Consider the following 12,500-nt stretch of genomic DNA (forward strand, 5'->3'; position numbering starts at 1 on the left):
AAAAAAAAAAACAAAAAAGAAGGAAAAAAGATTATTTTTCATTTAATTAACGAAGCATGTAAAATTAAAATAAAATATGTTGCATGAAAGGAATACCTTGTACAGGACCATGCAGTAATCTATTTGATGGGCTGACAGAAAGATCACTTAATGAACAGGCACGTCTCATGCCACTCCCCTCTTCTTCACTGTCAATAACTTTTGACGAGATTCGCCCCCCATTACTGCCAACTGTTGACAATGCACACACACATGCACTAAACTACATTTTTACACAACGCAAATGTAATTTTATAACAAATATAAACGCTCATTTTTTCTTGACATGTATGTATATTACATACATATATATATATATATATATAAAATTATATTTAATATATATATATATTAAATTAATTTTATCTTTTTTTCTTGTTTTCTCATTTATCCAACTAAAAGATAAATATTATATAAAGAAATAAAACGAAACGAAAAGAAGAAAGAAAAGTTATATAAAATATGTATGATTTTTATGACATAAATATACATTATTTTGTAACCAGGCAGATGTGGGATGAAAATAGGGAAAGCAGGATGAATTGTATTAAAAGGATGAAAAACATGCCGCAATTTAGCAAGTCATTCCGAAAGAATTAAACTGGAAAATATACACATATGAAGCCATAACTTTATAAATAAATGCATTCAAACTGAAAAGTAATTGCTGTCTTTGTGAAAACGTGTCTTCTAATCAAATGTTTAAAATATATGTATATGTATACGTATGAACATAGACAATAGCATTTTCTCAAGCAATTAGTTTATATGTATATTGTTCTAATTATATACAATTGTATTGCATTCATATTGAGAAGCTAGAAAAACATAGTAGATGAATATCTTTTTCTTTTTTCTTTTTATGCGTTATTATTAGCGCGTAATATGCGCGATAGTTGTCTATGCAATTTTATATGCGACTGCCAATGTTACTTGGTGTTGTATTATTGTAAATTGTTTACTTTGATCACAGTAATCTTTTATGCATTAAAGTACTTATAACGTATTGTTATAAGTATATCGTGCTTGCCGGACTAACGAAGGTGTTTATTATAAGCAATAAGAAAAAAAAAAATAATATCGCTGCTATAGACGATGTTTTAATACGATTCAATGAGAACGGTAATGAGAAGAAAGTTTGAACAAATATCAGAGCTCATTACATATATATATCACGTCTAAATTGTTTCATAAGTTCTACGTATATTAATTACTTGCTACTTTGGACTCCACGTTAAGTACCTGCATAAAGATGTTTCGTGGGAATAGTTGCTTGATTTATAGTGGGTAAAGTTTTTGTCCACTTCATATGACTCTGACATCGCGAAGCAGGTGGCCACATCCGTTTAGGTGAATTCGTACAACTCGATGCGGACGTAGACGAACCACTTTCCATCAATGATTTATCCATCGTCGATATATCAGCGCAATCGCTATCCTCTCCGCCAGAATGAATACGTATGTCACGTCTGATAGTGCAATATCTACTATCACGTTCTGCCTCAAGCTTGGCAAAGTTTTCGCTTGTCTCTGGACAATGAGTTAAACGCAAACATTTTTCCTTCATGAAGTATTGCTCCCTTCTAACTAAATTCTCAAACTCTTTGGATAATAACTTGACGGTTCCTTCTATAGCACGCGTGATTCTAACGTCAACGCTCGCATCCAAATTATCAATACGCGCGTTCGTAGATTGTAAATTCGAATTATTCGATTGGAGTTGGGTTCCATGTAAATCGGACGAGGATGTAACGTTCGGTTCTAAAGAGTCATAAGTTTCCATAGTATCCTTCGTTGGTATTTGATTTTCAAAGGAACATATGTTGTCCCTTTCGTGACTAGCATCTTCTTCTTCTTCCTCGTTGGACATTATACGAGAAGATTCATTAACATTCTGTCGTGTGTATCTCTCCAATGTATTTTCAGGATCGTACGGCGGTATTCCTGCTATGTTAATCTTCTTATCCGATAAATGAGTCTGTTGATTGAAAAATATATTTCTTTCGTTCGCTTCGTCGTTCGTCGTTTGCAACGAATATTTGGCGGATTGTAAAAATTCTTCGAATCTTTTTGAATTAGCGTCGACGTCCTTTCTATTTTGTTTAGAGTCCGTTGCGTCGTTCCTCGTTTTATAACTTAAATGAGATAAGTTCGCAGGTAAAGTCGCAGAATAATTAATGGGTTCGATATTTTGTATCGTCGATTGCGACGACGAGTCCACGTTATATTTATTCCATGCCGGTCTTGCCCTGTTACGCATACTTTGGGTTCGCGATGAATTTCTCTTTGGTTTAGGTGGTTTATGTGCCACGAAGTCGTTTAATATCAGCATAGAATGTGGCTCTTTCGGTACCTTTAAACTGTTGCTTCTTGACATTGCATCGGAGTTCGCCATTATTCTAATGTCAGCATTTTTCTCGTTATCATTGTCAAAACTGAATTCATAATAGATACACGCAGCTGGTTGTGCGTTATCCTCGCTGAAGTTAATATCATTTTTAGCTTTACACATTCTTGTATCTTGAAGGGACTTCGATCTAAATACAGTCCTACATAAAGTGGTATCGTCCGTCGATGTCTGAGTATTGTTCGTCGTTTCCATTTCGTTGTTCGGATTTCCACTGTAAGTTTCCGAGTTTTGCCGTTTCCTTTTGTAATGAGAATCAAATAACATTTCTAACGGTGCCGACTTTACCAACGAATCCGAGTCGTCCGTTAAAACGCTTTCCGTACTTCTATGATCAACGTTCTTCTGTAATGGAAACATTTGATAATCCGATTCGTCGGTTAATATGCTCTCCTGACTTCTTCCAACTTGCGTTTTACGTTTCGATAAGAAAAAACTTGCACTGGAGTGTCTGTCGTGATCGTAGTTATTGCAATCCAATATTTCGGCGCTACCTTTTGAAAATGATTCGACCGAACCATCCGACAATATACTTTCTTGAGAACCAGTTAAAATTCTCCTTTGATAAGTCTGATAATTCGGATAACCTTTATTCTCTATATGACTACTATCCATATGTATGTTGATTTGATAATCACTAACGCAACGTCGCGGTGGATTTTTGAAATCGCCTTCTAATGAATCATCACTGAAATTTCCATTACCATCGTCACCGTCGTCAATCGTTTGCTTCAAATTCTCGATATTACGTTCGTTCATGGCGGGCAAGCTCTCAAACGATTTTGCCAGATTTTCCATTTCCTCATCGTTATCGTCGAGACCGATAAAATAACTACAGGATCTTCTCTTTTGTGCGAATCTTGCGAAACGACTAACGTTTTTCTTACAATGTTCTTTCAACAGTTTTAATTCCTCGCATACAGGAGATTCGGGTAATGATTGATTGGCCTTATTCAATGACAGCTTATACTTTTCAGTTTTCTTTAACGTAAGTGTTAGTGGACGGTTAAGAGATGGTATTGTCTTTTCACTTACACACGATGTTGTTTTATTATTATCGTTTAAGCTCCTCTGTTCGTTTGACGTATCTGATTTAGATAAAGCATTCCCCACACCTTGGACTTTGTTAATGAGTTGTTGCGGTTTAAACGCGGGTTTTGGATTTGGCATAGGTTTGCAAGGATTAATTGGCTTTGAAAATTTGTTTTGTTCACCCAATTTGTTACCTGTGTTAAGTCTACTTGAACGATGATGTTTCTCTGGTATATGGCTGCTTAAATCAGAAATGCTCTGGCTGCTTTTCAAAGATGACCTGTACCCGACCTTCGAACAAAACATAATAGTATTGTCAACGAATTTATCTTATTCGAATAACAGAATTAAATTAAAAAAAAAAAAAAGATTAAATAAATAAATAAATAAAGAAAGAAAGAAAGAAAGAAAGAAAGAAATAGAAAAAGTATATGTTCTTACACTTTGCAGCTTTCTTCTGGTCTCTTCTATTCTTCTTTGTAATTCCTCTCGTTTTTTAACAATATCCGCGTCACCTCTGGCATGTTTCGTTGCATTTACTACCGCTGCGTTACGTACTTTGTTGCTATTATTATTTTCTGTACCATTATTTACCCTATATAATTACGAAAACGACGAGGTAAAATAATTATATCATGAGCTTAACGATATATGTATTAATTAATCCGACAAAGTACCTTCCATGAAACTGAGAACTAATACTGGTCGTTTTTACACGATTTGTAGGTTCTTCGGCACCGCTGAGCGACTCGAATGCATTTTTTAAATATTTCTCGCGATGACTTTGTTTCGTTATTTGATCGAAACCCTCCGAGCTTGCTTCTGATAACATTGATAAAGGATTTCTTTCGGCACTTGGCGTTGATGCTCCACCTTCCGAATCGGAATCATCTTGGCTACCGGATGCAGTTAATTCGCTTGTTCGTCCACTTTCTGTATTTCTCGGCTTTTTCTGCCGCCTTTGAGATCTATAAAGACCGACGCGATATAACGAATAAATTTTATTTCAACGCTAATTTCGTACGAAATAAAAAAATATAACAAGTTATCCAACGAGTTAAACGAACCTTCGAAGTTCTTCAACGTCCATAGCGTTTACTGTAAACTGATTCGATACAGTATCCTCTTGTGGCGGATAATACATTAATCTGTGATGAGATTTCTCTGAACCAGTCGTACCATTTTCTCCCTCGGAATAATCTTCTACGTCACCATCATGTTCCGTACTTTCATGATCCTAAATAGTATAATATTAAATAAACTACATGCAAATGGTATTATACATACATACATACATATACATACATATACATATATATATATATATATGTTTATATTTTATTATTCATAAACGATTCAAATCAGATTATATCTATTACATAGAGCAATAACGATAAAAAAAGAAAGAATTGAATAAGTAAATAAATAAAAAGCTAACGACACATGTATAATGCAAAAGCAATAAAATTATGACAAAAGAAAATGTGTTGCTTATAATAATGACAAAATATCATTTATTATTAAAATATTTTCTTATCACGAGCGATATGATTTCACTTTGACGTGGTTATAAAGATTTCATCTCGTCATAGCTTTTAATTAACGAGCGTGCGAGCGCTCGCGCGCTTCGAGTATAAGCAAGCAGTACCTCAAATTTAAAACTCCCAAGACTGCTATCATCAGTGTGATGACGACTTCTTGATTGACGTGTCACTTCCGTGATATTGTTACCTCTAGTAATCGTCACGTTACCACCGATCACCTACGTTGGCCGTTCAAATAAAATGAGGATCAACAAAAAAAAAAAAAAAAAAGAGAGAGAAAAAGAAGAAGAAAAGGGAAATGCAAAAGATTACATTAATATGTGATAAAGGCAAAATAGAAAATTATAACGTAAACGATCAGCAAAGCTAACAATTACAAAATAATTATAACAAATTCTTCCCATTGAGATTAATTATGACAAATGATATTTATGGTTTATAATCGTGCATTATTAATATATTCATGCAAAAAAAAAAACGAGAAAAGAGATGCATCGTAAACATCGTTAATTTGATATATAAATCATTAATACCTGTTTTGTCTCATTTGTTAGTTCTCTGTAACTATCTGGACATGGTTGGAATACATTCTCTTCTTCTTCCTAAAATTTCATTATCAAAGTAATAATATAAGTTACGTTTCACTTTTTTATCTTTTATTGCTTGTTATCATTTTTATTTTGTGCATGCATTATATATATATATATATAATATTAAATAATATGTATTAAAACATAAATAACATAAAATATATAAATAATAATATATAAAATATATAATAATAAAATATATTAGCATAAATAATATATATATATATATATATATATATATATATATTGTAATCAATGTAAACTAACCCTTTTGAGAATGATAGTATCACGACGATAATCGCTACTGCATTTGGTTTCAGTACCGCTATCGATAGAACTGTCCTTGGAACCACCACCTCCCCCACCTCCATCAGAATCAACGCTTCCACGAGGAGGAGGAAAGGGTATGACTTCGTCGCTATCGTAAACGGATTTGACGGTAATACCATCTCCTTGTTGTACCCTTTGAGCCCATCTTCCTTTCGGTAAATCTACGCTAAGTGGTCGAACGGTCGATCCAACCGTCGTTGTTTCTTCGACGGTCGTCGTATTAATTTGTTTCTTCGCCCAAAGAGGCAATTGCCCAACGCTGAATCTATAATCTACACCAACATTTTGGGGAGTAGGATTTGCGTTTGGATCGAGAAATTCTGGTGGTGGTGATCCAAACGTTTCATTATCTAACTGTATTTCAATTCCACTGCCATTGACCTGTGGTGGCCTTCTGTTATAAACGGAATGAAACAAAGAACAAAACATTAACTTGCGATTCTCAAAAAAACAAAAAACAAAATAAAAAATAAGAAAAAAAAAAATAAATAATTCTTTTTTTTTTTTTTACGCAACCTCGCAAATGTTTCATTCTTCTGTTACGTTTACAAAAAGGAAAGAAAGGAAAAAAAAAGTGTATATCTTACTTCCCAGCACGCATTGCCTGTTGAGCGAGTCGCGCTTGCATCGTCACGACCATATCGTGAGGCACACGCCAAACAAATATGCAACCATCACCACTCGCAGAAACGAGGTGACGACAGTCCGAGCTAAAACGTAGTCCCGTCACCAATTCTGAATGACCTAGCATGGTTGCCATACATTCACCACTATAATAATCGTAAACACATAACGTCTTGTCTGTACATGAGGTAGCTACGTAAATTCCTGACGAATCTGTAAACGAATTTGTCGTTCATCATTTATTTCATCGTTCGTTTCGCCACGTTTTAATCGTTTCAAAATTCTCCCATCAACGGTTTAACATTCTTTTTTTCACAAATCTCAAAAAGATGATGACAAACATTAAGCAAAACGATTAATAAATTGTAATAAATTTCTTTCATTACTGACATCGTCGCAATGTTATATTTATGTTAATCATTGTAAACATTCATTTGCATTCGATATTATACGATAACAAAAAGTTTCAATTAAATTTCTTTTCCTCATTTCTTCTTTTTATAATTGCTTTTAATGACAAATCCAACGATCTGCTTACCTAAGACGACTTTAATGAGGGATCCATCTTCGCCGACGGATCCTTTGAACGTTTTACTGTGCTTCCCGGTAGTTACATTATAAACTCTAATATTTCTATCTTGGCAGGCAGTTAAAACATGTTTTTGTCCAGAATCCACTTCCATATCATATAACGTTGTCTTTCCCTGAGCGTTATGACCTCTGGCAAATTGTGGCATTCCGCCTGGTGTCTATACATATATATAAAAAAACAAGAATAGCACACACAACGTTTATATTTAATCATCTATATCGAGTTTTATTGTAAACTAAAAAAGATTTAAAAAAATATATATATATATATCTTACGGATTGTAATTGTCTAAAGATGATACTCTTGTCGGCTCCGCAAGACACCATTTGTAACTGATTACTTTGATTAGTTTGATTAAAAAATCTCACGGCGGTAATCGAGGAGCTATGATCGTCCAAGGTTTGTGAAAAATTATAATCCTGATCGACACTGAATACGTGAATTAATCGGTCCCTCGAAGCACTTGCCAAAAGTCTTGGTGTTTCTACGGAATATTGCGAAAACCTTGAATACTCGAGACAAAGTACTTCCGCGTCGTGAGCCTCTATTAAACACAATTCTTCCAGGGTGGAAACGTCATGGATACGTATATTTCCTGATCTAAAATATATAGATATACATTAAAACTATCTTCATTGAATAATTAACTTGACTCGTTAAATGACATATAGATTTTTAAGATTCTTTTTTCCTTTCTATTTTCTTTCTCTTTTTTTTTTTTTTCGTAATAAAAATCGTAATAAAAATAATATTCGATATAAAGATTATATTGTTATATAATTTTGATGCAACAATATTCTTTATATATAAAATATATAAAGAATATTTTATCGTAATATTTTATTATCAGTACTCAAACGTTACAAATTTATTGTATTGATCGAAAAAGTACATTAACTTCGTTTAATATTAATTTGACAGTGAACGCATTAACGCGTAATCATTCGAAAACTCACCTATCGCCAGACGCAAGATGTTTCCCATCAGGACTGACCCTTATCGATCTTACGCCATTACGACCGTCGTAAGAAGCATCGCTCTTTTCGGTCGATCCAGCGGCAGCTAAATCCAAATCCTTAAGATACGTTAATTCTGGATCCACGTAAAGGACTTTTAACAATTCCTATGACGGCATAAAAATTATATAAAATAAGTATGCACGAAATTGTATCATAAAAATGAACTCGTTTATTTCAAATCAAATAGAAATAAACTCACGCTACTATATATGTTCCTTTTGTACAATGTATCGTTCGAGAATACATCTTTCTCGAGATTCCAAACACGAATGGTGTCGTCGCTGGAACAAGTGATAAAACTACCGGCCGGCATAGATCCAATGGAGTCCGTTCCTGTTGGATACATCTCAACACCCCATATGCATGCGGAATGATAGAGAAAAGAATGCGATTTACCGACCCTCCTTATGTCTCTTACGTCCCACACATAAATACTATGATCGTTGTAGACGCACGTTAATTTATTGTTACGTTCATCGAAAGCTAACGCTATAGCATCTGGATACCTTGCGTTAGCTGGGTGCTGAGACATATGACTTTAATGATAAAAACACATTTATATTTTAATATCTATTTAAAATGACCAACGATATTGATTTCGTCGATTATCGATCCTGTTTTTACCTTATGGATAATCCCTGGGCTACGTCAACCCCTAAATAATGTGTTCTGGGTAAAGTCGTAATAAACTGCAGCGTATTGGGACTGAAACACCTAACGATACCCTCGGCACAACCAATAAAAATATATTTATCGCCAACCGCCATACAATTCGCGCTGCTCGTCTAAAAACGAAAAGAAAGACAATTAAATAAAATGAAAAAAAGAAAAAACAAATAACAAATGATAAACAAATAAATGAAGAAAAATAAAGGAAAAGAAAAGTAGTAGTTGGATTATCCGACCTTTCTCGTAAGAGCTTTTTCGTCTTTTCAAAAAGAAATCTTACCCGAAGCTCGACCCACTTGTCCAAGAGCCTTCGATTATTGAATTCGCATAGGAGACCGGTTTTTGTGATGGCGTACGTCGAATCCGCCATTTCTCCTCTGCCGCAGGCCACATCGACGAAATCGTTGTTTCGTTGTACACCTAATATAGCTGATCGGCCCATCAAAGGCACGGGTTCCTTGTACTATTTTAAACAGGAATATACATATGTATATATTTATTTATATATATATATATATTTGTTTTTCAATTAAATCGTTTAATCACCTTGGCACTACGCGAATATTCCAGGTACCAAAACTTCACGTGTCGGTTGCCTACGGTGACGAAATAATTACCATTTTCAGCGAAACATACTGCCTTGACTTTGCTCGAGACTTTGTTAGATGCAACCTTGACGTTATTTTTCCAATCCCAAACGTTTACTATCATGTCGTGTTGAGAACCGACCGAAACCACGTACTTATTGCTCGGCGAGAAAGCCTAAAATGTAAATAAGAAAAATACAAAAATCGAACAAAAATTAGAAACAAGAAAAACAAAAAAAGAAACATCGTTCATCTTTCCTGATAACAGGATATCTATTATATCTTCGGCTATTTTTTTTCTTTTCTTTTCTTTTCTTGTTTTTTTTTTTTTTAAATATATTTTATATAAAAAAGAATTAAAAAAAGACAAGAAATATTTTCAAGTATTTAGATAGAAATGGAATATCGTTGGATTTTATTTGCGCGTTGATTCTTTTGATTATTTTGATAACAATACGTTCGTTTATAATGTTTAATTTATAAATAATATGACCGATCTAATAAGTATTAAAAAAGTTCATGAGGAACGATAACAACGGAAGAAAAGATCAAGTACCGTTGGACATTTATCCAAAGGTGATTGGGTATGCTCGTTCTTCGTGTCGTCGTCTTGTAACCGTGCTGCATCGCGATGCACGCAAGTCGAATGTTAAATGAACTTTTTCAAACGAATGAAGCAAAGGTTCTTTGAAGTTCGTCCGTACTTTGAACATGTTTTTTTTTTCTTTCTTTTTTTGTCTTTCTTTCTTTCTCACGACGTCGAAGACAATATCCGTAGAATACACGAGTGTGAAATGTACATATTTTTTATGTATTGTTATATATACATACATATCTTACGGTATATATATATATATAATGATTCTTAAAAATATTCATATTATTTGTATTATTTTTATTTATTTTTATTTAAATTTATTTAATTTATATTTACTGAAAGTGAATGTGAATTCGCAGAATTATATTAAAAAATAAACATTCGTAGTTGGTCATGTACTTCCACGTATATCAAAAATAGAGATAAAAACGTTCACAATCACTGAGAAATTTATTAAGTCTAATATCCTATGCCGACTCGAAAGTGGTAGAAGCTTCAAATACAGGCTATTAAAAAACTGAAATTGTTAATTATACAATCTTTTACTTTTTTAACAATCTTTCTTTTACCACTGCAACGTTCACATGCGAATACCTATGCTTGACTTTCGCATGATATAAATTGATGATGAAATTCGGAAAAAAGACAAATATTGTTTTTCATTTTTATCTTTTATCACCGACACAACCAACAATAACAATGACAATTTTATCACTAATCTAATCAATCTGATATTTCTAATAAAAATTAGAAATTAAAGAAAGAAAAAAAAGAAAAAGAAATGAATAAATTAAAAAAGATATATTAAATATAATAGATTGCAAATAGAATATTAAAACAAAAATTTAGCGTTAACAAATACAAAATTAGAAACGAAAAGAAAAGGAAAAAACTTTCCACCAAAAATTAAACCTTCTTGCGTTAATATCGCTCGAAATTAATTGGAAATTTATCGTTAACATTTCAAATGGAAAATTCGATTTACCATCGAAGTACTATACTACACTTTTCTTCGTTTCAACGTCGTATCATTCAGATAACCGTGAGTTCTACCATAAAAGGAGTTCTAATTAGCATGTCAGCGATAGCACGTAGCGACGGTAAACTCGTCATGGCCAGGCGAACGCAATAGGCGCGGTCCTTTGCTCGTGGCGAGCATTCAACGTAATAATATTGCATTCAATGCGATGCAGTTCGCTTCGAGTGTTCCTGGCTCTCGTTCAAAAAATAACCTTATAATTACGTGGATTTGTTCTCTCTCTCTTTCTCTCTTTCTCACACAATCTCTTACCCTTTCTCTTTCCCTTCAATTTCCTGCAAAGTAGTTTAAAGAGAGCTTGACGCAAGAAGTCACGCGCATAGAATAAAAGAGAGAAAGAAAAAAGGAAAAAAAAAAAAAATTGAAAAATCCGGAAGAATGCAATTGCGATTAAGCGAATGCTTCCTTTCGAAAATCTGATCTTCCTAATTAAAGGATCCACAATGAGACGGAGAGAAGAAATAAAATTGGGTCATGGAGATTTTCTTGAGGAGCTTCAAAAGTGAAAAGAATCATCCCCTTTTTCTTATTTTCTTTTTTCTTTTTTTTTTTTTTTTATTTTGTTTCTATCTTTCATCGTCGTACAATAGTTCGGAAGAATTGCCTCTCTTTTTTTCTTTTTTCCTTTTTTTCATGAGGAGGAAAATAAGAATATGAGAGAGAAGAAAAATGTCTGCGTAAGTAAAAGCAATTTGTTAACTATCCGAACGAAGCTATGTGTCGTGATAAAATCTCATCGAGAAGTTTATTTTATTTTTCGCTTTTTATTGTTTTATTTTATAATTTAGTTTTTATTGTAACGTCAAAGAATAAAATAAATTTCACTTTTTTTCTTTCTTTGTCTTCTTTTTTATTTATATATCGTAACTCTTTTTAACGCAGAAGAATAAGAAAAAAAAGAAGAAGAAGAAGAAGAAGAAGAAGAAGAAGAAGAAGAAGAAGAAGAAGAAGAAGAAGAATGTCACCGTAGGTAAAAGCAATTTGTTAACTATCCGAGCAGAGCTATGAATCGTGGTAGAATCTCATCGAGAATTCCATTGCTCAACAGCCAAGCGGGTCTTGAAATCTTAGCCTTAAATGTACTCGTTCCCGTTCACGTGTGCATACCCTACGCGTAGATAGAAAGAGAAAGAGAAAGAAAAAGAGAAAGAGAAAGAGAAAGAAAGAGAAAGAGTTAAGTATGAAAACGGTGAGAAGAGAAAATAATTCGCGATTAAAAAGCTATTATTTACGCTTTAAAAGTAGAACTGAGAATTAAAAAAAAAAAAATCTCGCGGATTAAGCCTAGATTCTAGTCGATGATATGATTTAACGTGAATGAGAAAATTCATTTTAAACGACAAATGAATATATATAAGACAACACCTGTCCGATCAAATCTTATGGAATAATTTAATAAAATATACACTAATTAAAAAAGAGAAGAAACA

General features: G+C 33.3%; 1 protein-coding gene across 9 annotated transcripts in view; it reads right to left on the reverse strand.

Annotated features, from left to right (window-relative positions):
* LOC122630575 (mitogen-activated protein kinase-binding protein 1) overlaps nt 1–12,500 on the reverse strand; it is a 117,679-nt gene that overhangs the window by 13,432 nt on the left and 91,747 nt on the right. For 6 of the 9 annotated variants that reach the window (XM_043815189.1, XM_043815190.1, XM_043815191.1 and 3 more), the window contains 16 exons: nt 9,393–9,608; nt 9,127–9,309; nt 8,802–8,962; nt 8,377–8,713; nt 8,115–8,281; nt 7,434–7,758; nt 7,105–7,315; nt 6,530–6,779; nt 5,880–6,336; nt 5,556–5,624; nt 5,127–5,240; nt 4,546–4,715; nt 4,156–4,446; nt 3,920–4,073; nt 1,282–3,769; nt 97–231 (listed from right to left, as the gene is read on the reverse strand). In XM_043815189.1, the coding sequence (XP_043671124.1) occupies nt 97–231; nt 1,282–3,769; nt 3,920–4,073; nt 4,156–4,446; nt 4,546–4,715; nt 5,127–5,240; nt 5,556–5,624; nt 5,880–6,336; nt 6,530–6,779; nt 7,105–7,315; nt 7,434–7,758; nt 8,115–8,281; nt 8,377–8,713; nt 8,802–8,962; nt 9,127–9,309; nt 9,393–9,608 (5,728 nt within the window). The remainder of the gene's footprint in view (nt 1–96; nt 232–1,281; nt 3,770–3,919; nt 4,074–4,155; nt 4,447–4,545; nt 4,716–5,126; nt 5,241–5,555; nt 5,625–5,879; nt 6,337–6,529; nt 6,780–7,104; nt 7,316–7,433; nt 7,759–8,114; nt 8,282–8,376; nt 8,714–8,801; nt 8,963–9,126; nt 9,310–9,392; nt 9,609–12,500) is intronic. The other 3 variants (XM_043815197.1, XM_043815195.1, XM_043815194.1) reach the window with 3 other exon arrangements.

Source organism: Vespula pensylvanica, chromosome 7 (assembly GCF_014466175.1).
Source record: "Vespula pensylvanica isolate Volc-1 chromosome 7, ASM1446617v1, whole genome shotgun sequence".
NCBI classification, from domain to species: domain Eukaryota; kingdom Metazoa; phylum Arthropoda; class Insecta; order Hymenoptera; family Vespidae; genus Vespula; species Vespula pensylvanica.